General features: G+C 43.4%; 6 protein-coding genes across 6 annotated transcripts; 4 read left to right on the forward strand and 2 right to left on the reverse strand.

Annotated features, from left to right (window-relative positions):
- Positions 1–107: 107 nt before the first annotated feature.
- On the reverse strand, positions 108–1370 carry K450DRAFT_257586 (uncharacterized protein). Its single transcript, XM_051591692.1, has one exon. The coding sequence runs from the start codon at positions 1027–1029 to the stop codon at positions 355–357; it is 675 nt and encodes a 224-aa protein (XP_051441298.1). The 5' UTR covers positions 1030–1370; the 3' UTR covers positions 108–354.
- A 1108-nt stretch (positions 1371–2478) lies between these two features.
- Positions 2479–4580, forward strand: K450DRAFT_257589 (uncharacterized protein). The gene is made up of 5 exons (XM_051591693.1): positions 2479–3322; positions 3407–3557; positions 3637–3722; positions 3809–4024; positions 4097–4580. The coding sequence occupies exons 1-5, from the start codon at positions 2785–2787 to the stop codon at positions 4399–4401; spliced, it is 1296 nt and encodes a 431-aa protein (XP_051441299.1). The 5' UTR covers positions 2479–2784; the 3' UTR covers positions 4402–4580.
- Positions 4573–5769, reverse strand: K450DRAFT_257592 (uncharacterized protein). Its single transcript, XM_051591694.1, has 2 exons — positions 4737–5769; positions 4573–4661 (listed from the first exon to the last, which is right to left on the reverse strand). Exon 1 carries the CDS (start codon positions 5678–5680, stop codon positions 4751–4753), a length of 930 nt encoding a protein of 309 aa, XP_051441300.1. The 5' UTR covers positions 5681–5769; the 3' UTR covers positions 4573–4661; positions 4737–4750.
- A 337-nt stretch (positions 5770–6106) lies between these two features.
- K450DRAFT_257597 (uncharacterized protein) lies at positions 6107–9464 on the forward strand. Its single transcript, XM_051591695.1, has 5 exons — positions 6107–6360; positions 6527–7749; positions 7856–8849; positions 8972–9228; positions 9305–9464. The coding sequence occupies exons 1-5, from the start codon at positions 6230–6232 to the stop codon at positions 9325–9327; spliced, it is 2628 nt and encodes an 875-aa protein (XP_051441301.1). The 5' UTR covers positions 6107–6229; the 3' UTR covers positions 9328–9464.
- Positions 9087–9570, forward strand: K450DRAFT_257599 (uncharacterized protein). Its single transcript, XM_051591696.1, has one exon. It carries the CDS (start codon positions 9320–9322, stop codon positions 9539–9541), a length of 222 nt encoding a protein of 73 aa, XP_051441302.1. The 5' UTR covers positions 9087–9319; the 3' UTR covers positions 9542–9570.
- Positions 9571–10419: 849 nt separating this feature from the next.
- K450DRAFT_257601 (uncharacterized protein) lies at positions 10420–11723 on the forward strand. Its single transcript, XM_051591697.1, has one exon. The coding sequence runs from the start codon at positions 10507–10509 to the stop codon at positions 11524–11526; it is 1020 nt and encodes a 339-aa protein (XP_051441303.1). The 5' UTR covers positions 10420–10506; the 3' UTR covers positions 11527–11723.

Raw genomic sequence — 11723 nt, forward strand, 5'->3', positions numbered from 1 at the left:
CTTTACTCATGATTATGCTATGTTATTCATCATCATGCAACCCCAAACATAAGCATCCCATGTGCACACTAAGGGGCTATGTTTTTTTTCCCATCAACGAATACACCATGAAGTGCTTTTTACTGCAATGAGCCAAAAATATATTATATCAAAGAGTGTGGAGAATTTTCCTTCGGCTAATGAAAGCGAAGTACAATAATCAGATGAAGGATAAACAACCATCCACATTAAAAATCATGGTAAAGAAACAAAATATTACAAATATTAGGTTGCTATGCCACCCAGCCATTGACTTGGCGCTCAGGCCTTTTTTTGGTGTCTTTCTTTTTTAGCTTTTATGCAACTGTTATCAGCCTATTGGTGGTGGCTCCTCTTTTGAGCGAAAATCCAATGGAAATGTTCTTCCATACTGCCGACCTTTTCGACAGCCACTTCATCTTCCACCATGGTCAATAGCTGGCCATGCTTTTGAAACATTTCTCTCGTGCCTTCTACGCCGAGACCAGCAGATATCATAGTCACTTCAGGCGCTAACCAGTTTTCCCTCACAAATTCACCTTCTTCCGAGTTGAAATTGCAGAGAAACCAGCCACCCTTTTTAAGCCACATTTGCACACGTTCAATCATTAAACCTTGCTCATTCTTTGGCAAGTGGAAAATAGAATAGAATCCAACAACGGCATCAAATGTAGCCTGCTCGAACTCAAGCTTCATCATATCAGAATGAATCAAAGTAGCCTCGGGCACATGTTTACGAGCAAGTGCTATCTGTGCTCCCGAGATATCAACACCAGTGACAGACATACCACCGGAAATAAGCTTTTGTGTACTAGGAACGCCAGCTCCACATCCTAGTTCCAGAACCTTGGCTCCCTTGGGAAGGTGTTCGAGTAGCCTACCAACGTAGCCTGCGCGTGTCAAGGTTGGCCGAGGTGCCGACCAAGCGAGGTAAGCGTCCGCTACTTCATCATAGCCAGCCTCAATAACAGCCTTGGAGTAATGTTGTTCAGTAGCAGGGGAATTGTTCATTTCGAATTGGGAATGTGAATGAGCAAGATGATGGGATGCGCCCCCTTTTTATCATTTCAAATTTGGGTTCTTTTTCTCGCGGCCGATCCATGTGCACCTTTGGTGAAACTCTTACAAGAATTGTCCTGGCCATAAACGTTCAAATATACCCATTTCTGTTTTTTCCGGCCGAAGCTTTGAATCTCAGTGTTGCTATTATTGACGTGTCCCATCTCTATCGGGTCGGTCAACACGGTGAAGGAAGGCAAGATACCAAGAGGAACGGAAACATCCGCACATAGCTTTGCTGCCTAACATTAAGTATATGAATATGTTGCAGGTGTTGGCTAAGAGTTTGACACCGCTTCGTCGAAAAACCGTAGGAACTCGAACCCCACCGTGTTATCGAAGAACGTGAAGTATTTACAATGAGTCACTGTGTGCTATTGGCGTTCTCATTAAGTCTTCGTAACGTGTAACTATGAGAATCTATAAATATCATTGATTATCGTCAACGAGTACACGTTTGGTCATTAACAATTAACTTGTGCCTGTCTGCTTAAAATTTTCCCAGCATTGCCCCTTACGAACAAACAACAGTCATCCGCCGCATTATTCTGGCTCTATAAGTAGTGAAAATAAGCCATGAAAATAATATACTTCTTGCGAGTGACTTGCCTTGAAGCACACCACGAGTGGTCACGTAGCTTAAGTATAGGCAGCATTCTCGTGCCTTCGGTCTTGTCAACAAATCTACTGCATTTGCAAATGTGGATATGTTGTATCTGCAAAAATGGGAAATGGATAAAGGAAAACCAAGTTGACACAACGGTGACTGAGGAGACTAGTTGTAGTGCATTCTACGCAAAGCTCATAAACGGCGCAATAGCAATCACGGTGAAGTTGGTTCAAATATTCATTTCTCTCAAACAGCGTATAGTATATACAAAACACTTACAATAGTTATCTAATCGCTTTAGTCTTTCGCAAGGAATCTGTCTCCCGCCATAAAAATTGGTCTGAGACAGCGAATGGCATGTTATTTGTTCGCCGACTTGAGTTTCTTAAAACGCATTTCCTTTCATGACCTGGTCTGCCTCTACGTCAGACCGACAATTTATCGTCCGCTTTATAGTAATATGTTTAAAAATGTCAATGCTACTGAAATTATGTTAGGAAACGAGGATGCATCAATACAGCTAATAGATAACAACGCAAAGCGTATATATCACGGTCTATGACAGTCATTTCTCTTGCGACTCCATTGTCCTCTGCAGTTTCACCAAAAATATCTAGCTCCTTTCATACAACAAACTTTGACTCCGTCTCTATAAGAAATATCGTGATTTCAACCTCGGGTAATGTCACTATTTTTTTTTTTGGTCAGAACGAATTGGGATCTACCATACCACAGCATTTTGGTTGCACAACTGACAGCACCTTTCATCATCTTTGTATTATAATCATCATCTCTCAATAAGTCTTTTAGACTTTTGTTATGAATAGTCTTGTAAACTCTCTGTTAGTGTCTAATACTATTGCTGTCGAATTAATGGATTTCGTTCTATTGAAACAATGACTATATCGCCGATTTGTGTAACGGCACCTTGCCTTCACTTGTCAATCGAAACTCAGTCTTTTCGGATATGAATGTAGTTGAAAGAGGGAACGCGAAGACCGACCCAGCCCCTCTTTTTTTTTCTTCGTCCCTCTTTCTGTTTTTTTACTTCTTTCTTTCAACATTGTCATAAATATACAGCTTCATACGATATCAGAATGAAGTCACTGGTCACTATGCTATTATACTTGGCCTTTGGATGTTTTCTGGTCGCTGCATCCGAGAAATATATTGTAATACTCAAACCGAACATAACATCGAAAATGGCCGAAGCACACTTATCTGATGTTCGAATGCATTCAGTTATTCCGAACAACCGCACCTCTCGCATTGGAAATTTGCATTTCTATTCAGCAAATTTGTCTGGAACAGGCGTTCAGGAAATAGAAAAGAATCAGTCTCATGTAGTCGACTACTTGATCAAAGACCAAACTTTTCGAGCCCAGGAGTTAATCCAGCCGAATCCACCGAACTGGGGGCTTCCTAGAATCGACACACACACCGATGAAAACTCTTTCTTCAGCTTTCCAACATCAGCTGGAAGTGGTGTCGATGTCTATGTACTCGACACCGGTGTATATGCTCATCACAGTGACCTTGTCAGTCGAGTAACAAGTGCACCATCGTTCATCGGAGAAGCCACTGACACAACCGATTCCAACGGACATGGCACTTTTGTGGCTGGCGTATGTTGTGGTAAGCCTCCCATAAAAGAGCAAATGTAACGAGATTTGAGTTCAATTCATTTCGTGCTTCTAAAACGTGCTTTTTATTCAATAGGTCTTACGTATGGGGTTGCCAAGAAGTCCAATATTATTTCGGTAAAGGCTCTCACTAGCGATGGGGAGGGGACTCTTGCCAACGTGCTGCTTGCCCTAGAATGGGTAGTTCAACGGCATCAATCAAAGGCAAATGCAAGGAGTATCGTCAAGTAAGTTCAGTGAGGCTGCATATATGCGAAATTTTCCCGAGAAATCTAACGTTCGGGGTGGGCATATCACTTGCTTCAGTTTATCTTTGAGTGGAAATTACAGCAAAACGGCCAATGACGCCATTCAAGAAGCCATCGATGCTGGGATTCATTTCTCTATAGCCGGTAAGACAGTTTACTACGAGGTAATATGCTGTCCTGTACAACATACACTAACCTAGTTCTCTTCCTTCCATAATTGCACCTATTAGCTGGTAATGACGGCGTCAACGCTTGTTCATTCTCACCAGCATCGTCCCCCAATGCCATGACAGTCGGTGCCTCCAATAAAAACGACACTGTAGCATCTTATTCAAATTATGGCGCGTGCGTTGATCTCTATGCACCAGGCACTCATATCATGTCGGCCGGGAAGAATAGTGCAACTGACACCAACAACCTTAGTGGTACCTCGGTAGCATCTCCATGTAAGTGACTCACAAAAACGGTTTGGCTGGCCTGAAGAACTACTGACACCTAATGATTTATTTTGGGAGTAGTCGTGGCAGGGGTAATGGCGTTGTACTTGGGCGAAAAAAATTACACTCCCGCGGAGCTGCGAAATATACTTTTGAATTCCAGTACTCCAATAGCTGAAGAAGAATCAGTGACCATCCAGCAATTCGATAATCTCGATACATCTTCCAACTTTCATTTGTTGTATAGTGGCAATTGGAGTAACGATGGAATACAGAAAGTATTCGAAATCGCTTCTTCTGCCAACTCCTCGTTGCTCGGCGCATACAAGCGCATAGCAGCAATAGTCGCGGTAATGCTCACGACCTATGCCCTTATAAGCTGTTAACCGAAACTCTGCCAGCATCTGTAGTATATCATAGACTTCATTCGCCTCTCTTTGCATATTCAATTTTTTAGATACCCTCCTGCTCCCATGCATGTACCTAGTTCCTACATATCCATTCCTTAATACAATAACTTTGTTATCGCCTGACGAAATCCCACAACACCACGTTTTCCTTTTTGTCAACACTCGCATTTTCTTGAAACATACAGTCTCTTTAATCAATGTTTTTTTCTTTTCAATCGTTAATTTCGATCGTGTATCTACAGGTGCTGTCATAAGTTAGAAAGAACCACGACCCATCATATAGGCAATGCTATTTGTTGTGCCATACATACATGAGATATAGAACTTATTGCTGTTGAACCAAACGGACCTTCTCTTGCGAAGCTTCAATTTGCTTTTCCTTGGCAAGGGTCTCCTTGCTGTTGCTCCATGACTGATAGCATTGGTATGTAGCCTTAGTCAAACGAACGAAAGAGAAGTTTTCTTCCGGTGGAGTCCAGTCATCGGGAAAGCGCTCTTCCTTGAAAAACTTGTTGAAGTGATCTACAGAAACGGCCATGTTTCTGCCAATAACATTAAGCAACAAGGCACATTCACTACCGGAGCCGAAAAATTTATAGAAGAGGTTATAGACGAGATCGGGATTATCTCTCTTGGATTGAAGCTCACGTAGACGGCGGGCGTTACCAGCCTGGGCAAGGTCGATGTAACCGGTTTCGTTAGCAAACTGAGTGAATTGGAAGATAAGGTTGGGATCTGCTGAAGCATCGTCACCAGCGACATCAAAGTCTTGTCGGGTGTAGGACACATCATGTTCAATGGCGTTATGCTTTTGGAGCTGAGCTAAATCCAGGGTGCTCAACTGACTGATCCAATCAGGAAGAGCCTTCTTATCATGATACATCCAAAACACGCCTTCGGTGAACAACACACCAAATTGAGGTCCAAGGTTCAAGCGAGTGAGCGCGTCGATTAACTGCTTTTTGGTGATGTCTTTACCCGAGTTGTTGAGAATACCGTGATTGGCAAGAGTATTAAGCATGGGACAGGGAGAACGGTTAGTAACGGGACCTTTTCCTTGGTAAGGATGTTCAGCGATATATTGAGGCCATGTCTCGGCAGTCAAAGGAACAACATCCTTGTCAGTCTTGAACATTTTGGAGACGTTCATAGCCAGGAAAACAACTCCCATGATGAGAAAGCGAGTCATCATCATACGACCAGTATTGATGGTCGGTGTAGTTGGATGTGGCCTTCTCTGTGCAGCGTCCGCCATAGTATTGAAGAAAGATTACTAGAGTGGGGAGAGGAAAAAAAGAGTTGGGGAAGAAAGAATGAAATCGCGTATTACAAGTGAGGAGGGACGAAATAAAAAAGTGAAACTGAGAGAGAAAACACGGTTTCGCTTCGCTCAGCCCAGCCTGCGATGGGGTGGTTACACGCCGTTAGTGGGATCAGCCGCATCTGGAATGATTCACGCCACTTTTAGAAAGAGCACACCAACAGCCATTCAACAAGAAATGCAGCAGACTTATGTTATTGCGAGTTAATGTTCAGTCGGAGGTGTAGAGTAGACTGAATCAACCAGCTATGCATACAAGTCAAAAAAAGAAAGAGAAACACCCGCCAGCACTTTTGCGTCGTCACAGCATGAAAAAAAAAAGCAGAGAAAAAGACTTTTTTCTGCTCCGCCGATTTGGGTCGCGAACTAACCAGTCTCCTCTATCTTTCCACCTCTTCTTCCACTTCCCTACGCCGGCCCCTCACTTACGACGCTTTATTTTACTCCATTACCACCTTGTAGAATCATAGTTAGTCACCGTTCATGCCTCTCAGAAACGTTCTGAGCCCTCTCAACCAAACTGAGAGTGTTCAAAGCAAGAATGCTGCATTGAAAGACGCCTCAAATCTTAAACCTAATGAGCATCCATCCAAGGAGAGAAATGCTACCGTGGAGTAGGTTGAAATGCCAATAGGTTGCCACTCAAACGAACCTTACTAACCAATGTTATTTTTTCTTCCTTTCCAATCTGTCAATTTTTTTTTACCTCTCACTTTTCAATATTCCCCTTTCGTGCTCTTGTTGATGAAAATTTATCTATCCCCCTGTCTGCTTTACGTGCCTGGTTACCCAAAATTTTCGTCATAGGCGTAAAAAGCGTTCAGCAAAGCGCACCACCAAGAAATCAAAGCAGCCTGTAACCGATGAGAACCAAAACATTTTCCTCGAAAACACTGCTGTCAACAAAAACTACAAGGATGCTGCTCCAACAACTCCATCCGCGAAACGCACCCAGCTATTAGACAACAAATTATTGTTGACAAAGCGAAAAGTAGCATTGCATGATTTCAACGCGACCAATGTTTCACCGTCTTCTGTGCCTACCACGGGTGGCAAAGTATTTTCAGTGAAAAAGCGAAAACTCGTTGGAAGCAAGACTGTGGCAACTATGAGAACCGATGAAGAGCCAGTTCAAAAATTATCTGAATCACAATTGAAAATTATGAGTCGTCATTATGAAGAAGCTGCTATTCCTCAGACGCCAAAGAAGCAGCACTTAGTCATTGACGAATCTTCTCCATCTTCCACTGTGGTTACACCCAAGCGACCGTCTTCGTATGCCCAGCGTCCTCCTGAACCGGAATCACCTCTTGCTCACCGTCAAAAATCATTGACCCCCCTCTCTAGCTCAGCCCTTGAATCTGTTGATTTGTCCAAATTAGAGCCACGCCCTACCAAGCCGCTCCTTTTCCAAACATGTCATAAAATTTGGCCGCATGGACTTGTTCCTGACATAACTGTAACCGACATCAAACCGCTTAGCGTGATGCTGAAAGAGAGACTTGCTCGTGCAAAGTCCAAGGTATTCACTAGCCAAAAAAAATCAATTACCCGTTATACCATCCCCACTTTCTCCCATACCACTCACAAACCTGGCGACTCGGATACCACCATTGGCAATGCCAAAAACTTTTTCTCTCGGCACCCTAAGTCTCGCACTGCATCGGCTCCTCGCGCCCAGGAACATGAACGCATACACCGTGTTGAGGCCACTAAGTCTATTTTCAGCCCCCTTCCTGATAATGATTTCAATGCTATGGAGCTCGTTACCGATGCTAATGGTCGCATGTCAATTGTCGTGACCCCACGTTCCAAGTTGCCTCGTCGACATATCAACCTGCCTGCCCATATTTCCAAACAGCAAGCCACACACATCCTATCCGCAGTCGTTGCAACGCCTACGGATAATGACAGCTCACTCTCATCGCTGCCTTTTGAAGATGAATGCCCTCAAACACCATCGCCTAAATCTTCTCGCCGTCTGAACTCCAAGGTCATCACTGGTGAGTTTCCTTGTACACTTGCCTGCAAAATGTCTTTTTCTGTTTTCAGACTGGCATCTGGTTCATTGCTAGATCATATTAACTCAATTCGATTGTTTTTTCACAGATGATTTCGATTACACCTGTGCCCATTGCCATAAACAGTACAAAAACCTTCGAGGTTTAACGTATCATGCTGAAAGATGCAAATCCAGAAATACGCTTCAAAAGAAGAAGAAGAAAAACTTGTATAAGGCAGCTAAAAGTGACGACGATGAGTCAGACACAGAGGAATGGCGTGATGCTGTCACTAATTGTATCTGTGCTGGCTTACACGACGACGACGAAGAAGAAAGTGGACCTATGGTTCAATGCGATAAATGCGAATCATGGCTACATTTAGATTGTATTGGCCTGGATGAAGATCACCTGGAAGAAGAATATTTTTGCCCCAGATGCAAAGGAGACTATGTCAGCCCCACCGCATCCTGTCATCGATCCACTGGAGGCAAAACGGTAGCAGGCGCACTTGAAGCCCAACTTAAATTGCAAGCAAGACTCAAAAAGATCAAAGCCAAACAATCTGGAAACCGCAGCTTGTTGGATCGATTTGTACAAGAAGCGAACAACGCATACCTTGAAACCAGAATGAAGCAACGCAAACTGCATATTGGATTGGAGGACGAAGAAGATGTGGATACAGATGAAGATACTACAGCGTTTGATGAAAATCGACCATTAGATGAATGCGAAACCTCTGTATTTGTTGAAGAGCAAAATGATAACTCACCGCCCGCTTTGCATGTTTGGGAAGGCTTCTCCTTGAATGTTTCGCCTGATCCTCACCACGTTTGGGGTCCTCATAGTGACGCCTTCAACCTTTCTCAGGCATCAGATTTCTTTTTGGATGATGAGGCATTAAATGCCAGTCTCTCGCAAGATACCCTTCCTGTATCTTCTGTCTCCAATAATTGTCTACCTGCTCCTCCACCACTCTCTGCTGAATCCAGTGATTTTGGCCATATCACTACTCCTGCTGATATGGTTGCACTTAGCCTCAAGCAGCAACAGCAACCATCGTCCGATATCTATATGGGATCCCTCATTGATGATGATGATGTGTAAGTAATAACTTCCTTGTATCGGTTTTTGTTTTGGTCCAGCGAAGATAAATTGCTCGCCAATGATTGCTGCATATTCTTTCCATTTTTTTCGCTCTGAAACTAACGTCTTTATATTGCAGCGGCACATCCTTTGCGTCTCCTATGACGGATGGCGAAGACCGTCACTGGAACCCTATGATCAAAGCATCCCCATACTTGTACATGGACGACACTGATGCCATCACGCCCTTTGCCCTCAAGATGGGTGATGCTGGTTACTTTGATTTGAGCAGCGCTTTGCCACTCAACACTGATGCGACCGCTGCCCTTGACACCTGGCTGGTCACCGGTGACAATGGCGATGTTGTGACTGATGCCTTGGAACAGGATTTCGATGGTGAGTATATTGCCTTGTAGTCCGTAAGGATGAACTGACGTTCTAAACGATTGAACTATCCTTCTTATCTAAATAGGCTTGATTAACTTGGATGCATGAACCGGTTGATACCTCCAACAATTTGAACAATTTGCCTGAACAGAAGGTTGATTGCCCACCAATTTATTTTATCTGTGCCATGTTCCTCTATTATTACCCACCCCCCTTCCCTCCTCCCCTCAGAAAAAAAAAAAGAAACGCTGTATATATTTTTCATATGTTTTTTTATTGTTCCCGTACATTTTATGTTTTCCATTCTCAGTTACTTCCTTGAAGGCGGTGCCTAACCCAACCCATTTTTTTCCTCTCCCCCGTTATCGTAATTGATCAGTCTTAAAATACAAAAGGTAAAGCCGAACAACAGCTTTGAAGTGAGGACTGAGTTTTAAGATAGCAACAAGAAAGAAAGCTGTGACATAATGATTGATCGACGCAACCTCCATTGCTTTGTCTGGGACCCCAACCCAGCCTCAGTGGGTATGCCCGCCATTTTAGATTGCTCGTTTGCTAAAGGCCAGATTTATAGGCACAAAGTTCGGCCGGGGCAAAATCATGAACCTTGTCGTCATGCCATTTTTTTTTTCTATTATTATATTGCTTGGCAACCATGCTGAGATATGTTGTCATTTAACGCGATAGTACAACATAAAGTAGTTCGTTACTGTCAACACCCAACCACTTTATATGCCATCCCATTTCATTTTTTCTGCAGTTGGTGGCAATAGAACAAGAAAGTAAGGCGGGCGGCGGCAAATGAACTTTATGATTCTGAGGGATATGCAGGTGTTACCATACAACGGAATCGCGGATTACTTCAACAAGCTGCTGAACCAGTTCCCAGTCATCCTATGTGCTGGATTAGATAGGACTGTTCAGTTAGCCTCATGTAAATGTAATATAACCCCAGCATATAGTTTATTATTTTATATTTTGTGTTTTCTCCTTTTCTTTCTCCTTTCAATGCAAAGGTTACTTCGATACCGGAAACGACATGTAAGTTACTACCTTTTTTATCCAGAGGGAAAAATCAAGCAAGAAAATGTGGAAGACGAGGTACAGCGGACCCAAAAAAATAAGGTGGATGCAAACAAATGCCCACAAAATACAAATGCTTATCCATTCTTGTCACTGTTTACTACCGCGAACGGATGACTTCCGTGCGATGCGATGGGTGACCCACCTCTTCTTCCTTTTTTTCCCTCTCCCTTCTCCCACTAAACGCGGTAATCAATTTTCCTAATGGCTCTTCTTATTGATCAGCACGAACTGTCGTTGTGGAAGCGTCTTGTACACGGCATTGAAAACAATGACGCTGAGAAAGTTCGTCAATCTCTAGACGAAGGCGATCCTTCCGTGTTATTTAGTCACACGCAAAACCATGTCGTCCTGACAAAGCCAGGGATGTTTGGTGATGAACTTGATCATGTTAATGCATTGCAGCTCGCTATTCTGAAAAACAAGGAGCTTATTGCTTTAATGATCATTGAAGCCGTGTGTAAAAATCAAAGTACAAAATCACCATGCCTCAACCACCGTTGCGCAAAGGGAAACACCGCTCTTCATTTCGCAGCATTTCACAACATGCATGAAATTATAGTGATGTTGTTAAAGGCAGGAGCCAATCCATATATAAGAAATGATCAGCGCTTGCGACCCTTGGATTGCAGTCATGAAGAAGAAACCGTTCTTGCTCTGACTAGTCAAGTCCGACCCTATTCACCACCCGCTTCGTCGTTTTCGTCGGTTCTTTTACAAAAAGCTGCAGCTCGCCAACAGCCACCACATACCCCTCCCGACATCACGTCCACCATCTCTCAAGATTATTTTGATTCCCCTCCCAAAAGTACTCGTCCACGATCCAAGGATTCTTCCATCTCCATCCCCACTCCACCGCCTTCGCCAACAAGAACTTGCAACAACCCTACTCCTACTGTTGTAGATAATGGAACACGCAGAGCACGTTTCACGCTTCAATCGGTCTTCATTGATAGCTGTATGAATGGAGATATTGACGCCGTTCAGGATGCACTGAGTCGTGGGGCTAAAATCAACGCCCGACATGGTGCAAACGACAAGTCTCCGCTCATGATCGCTTTAGTGAACGATCAAGAAAACGTAGCTCGCTTGTTGCTTTCTCGCCAAGATATCAATATAAATTATCAGGACAGTAATGGTAAGGAACACCAAGATTTTCTTTTGCACAGTGACAAGAGTGAGCTGGCTACTTTATATGGGAACAATTTCTTAAAACATAAATGACATTTGCAGGGTGGTCGGCTTTGCATTACACTGCTGCCATGGGCTTATGGTCGCTTTTGAATGACATGGCTATGAAAGAAGGAGTGGACTTGTATAGTGTCAATGGCAATAATGAATTGATTGAAGACTGTCCTGAGGATAGATTGGACCGAACAAAATGCAAAGGTAGGCGGACGGGGGATAGGCAACGGCTGATT

This window comes from Umbelopsis ramanniana (genome assembly GCF_025399195.1).
Source record: "Umbelopsis ramanniana AG unplaced genomic scaffold K450scaffold_67, whole genome shotgun sequence".
NCBI classification, from domain to species: domain Eukaryota; kingdom Fungi; phylum Mucoromycota; class Umbelopsidomycetes; order Umbelopsidales; family Umbelopsidaceae; genus Umbelopsis; species Umbelopsis ramanniana.

What these genes read in the sequence shown, in the direction of transcription:
- K450DRAFT_257586 (XM_051591692.1), bottom strand. Translation starts at nt 1,029, where the DNA reads ATGAACAATTCCCCTGCTACTGAACAACATTACTCCAAGGCTGTTATT.
- K450DRAFT_257589 (XM_051591693.1), top strand. Translation starts at nt 2,785, where the DNA reads ATGAAGTCACTGGTCACTATGCTATTATACTTGGCCTTTGGATGTTTT. An exon ending in TGTGGCTGGCGTATGTTGTG is followed by an intron (nt 3,323 to 3,406) that starts GTAAGCCTCCCA and finishes TTTATTCAATAG; the next exon opens with GTCTTACGTATGGGGTTGCC. An exon ending in TACCTCGGTAGCATCTCCAT is followed by an intron (nt 4,025 to 4,096) that starts GTAAGTGACTCA and finishes TTTTGGGAGTAG; the next exon opens with TCGTGGCAGGGGTAATGGCG.
- K450DRAFT_257592 (XM_051591694.1), bottom strand. Translation starts at nt 5,680, where the DNA reads ATGGCGGACGCTGCACAGAGAAGGCCACATCCAACTACACCGACCATC.
- K450DRAFT_257597 (XM_051591695.1), top strand. Translation starts at nt 6,230, where the DNA reads ATGCCTCTCAGAAACGTTCTGAGCCCTCTCAACCAAACTGAGAGTGTT. An exon ending in GAGAGAAATGCTACCGTGGA is followed by an intron (nt 6,361 to 6,526) that starts GTAGGTTGAAAT and finishes CTGCTTTACGTG; the next exon opens with CCTGGTTACCCAAAATTTTC. An exon ending in CTTGGAACAGGATTTCGATG is followed by an intron (nt 9,229 to 9,304) that starts GTGAGTATATTG and finishes TTATCTAAATAG; the next exon opens with GCTTGATTAACTTGGATGCA.
- K450DRAFT_257599 (XM_051591696.1), top strand. Translation starts at nt 9,320, where the DNA reads ATGCATGAACCGGTTGATACCTCCAACAATTTGAACAATTTGCCTGAA.
- K450DRAFT_257601 (XM_051591697.1), top strand. Translation starts at nt 10,507, where the DNA reads ATGGCTCTTCTTATTGATCAGCACGAACTGTCGTTGTGGAAGCGTCTT.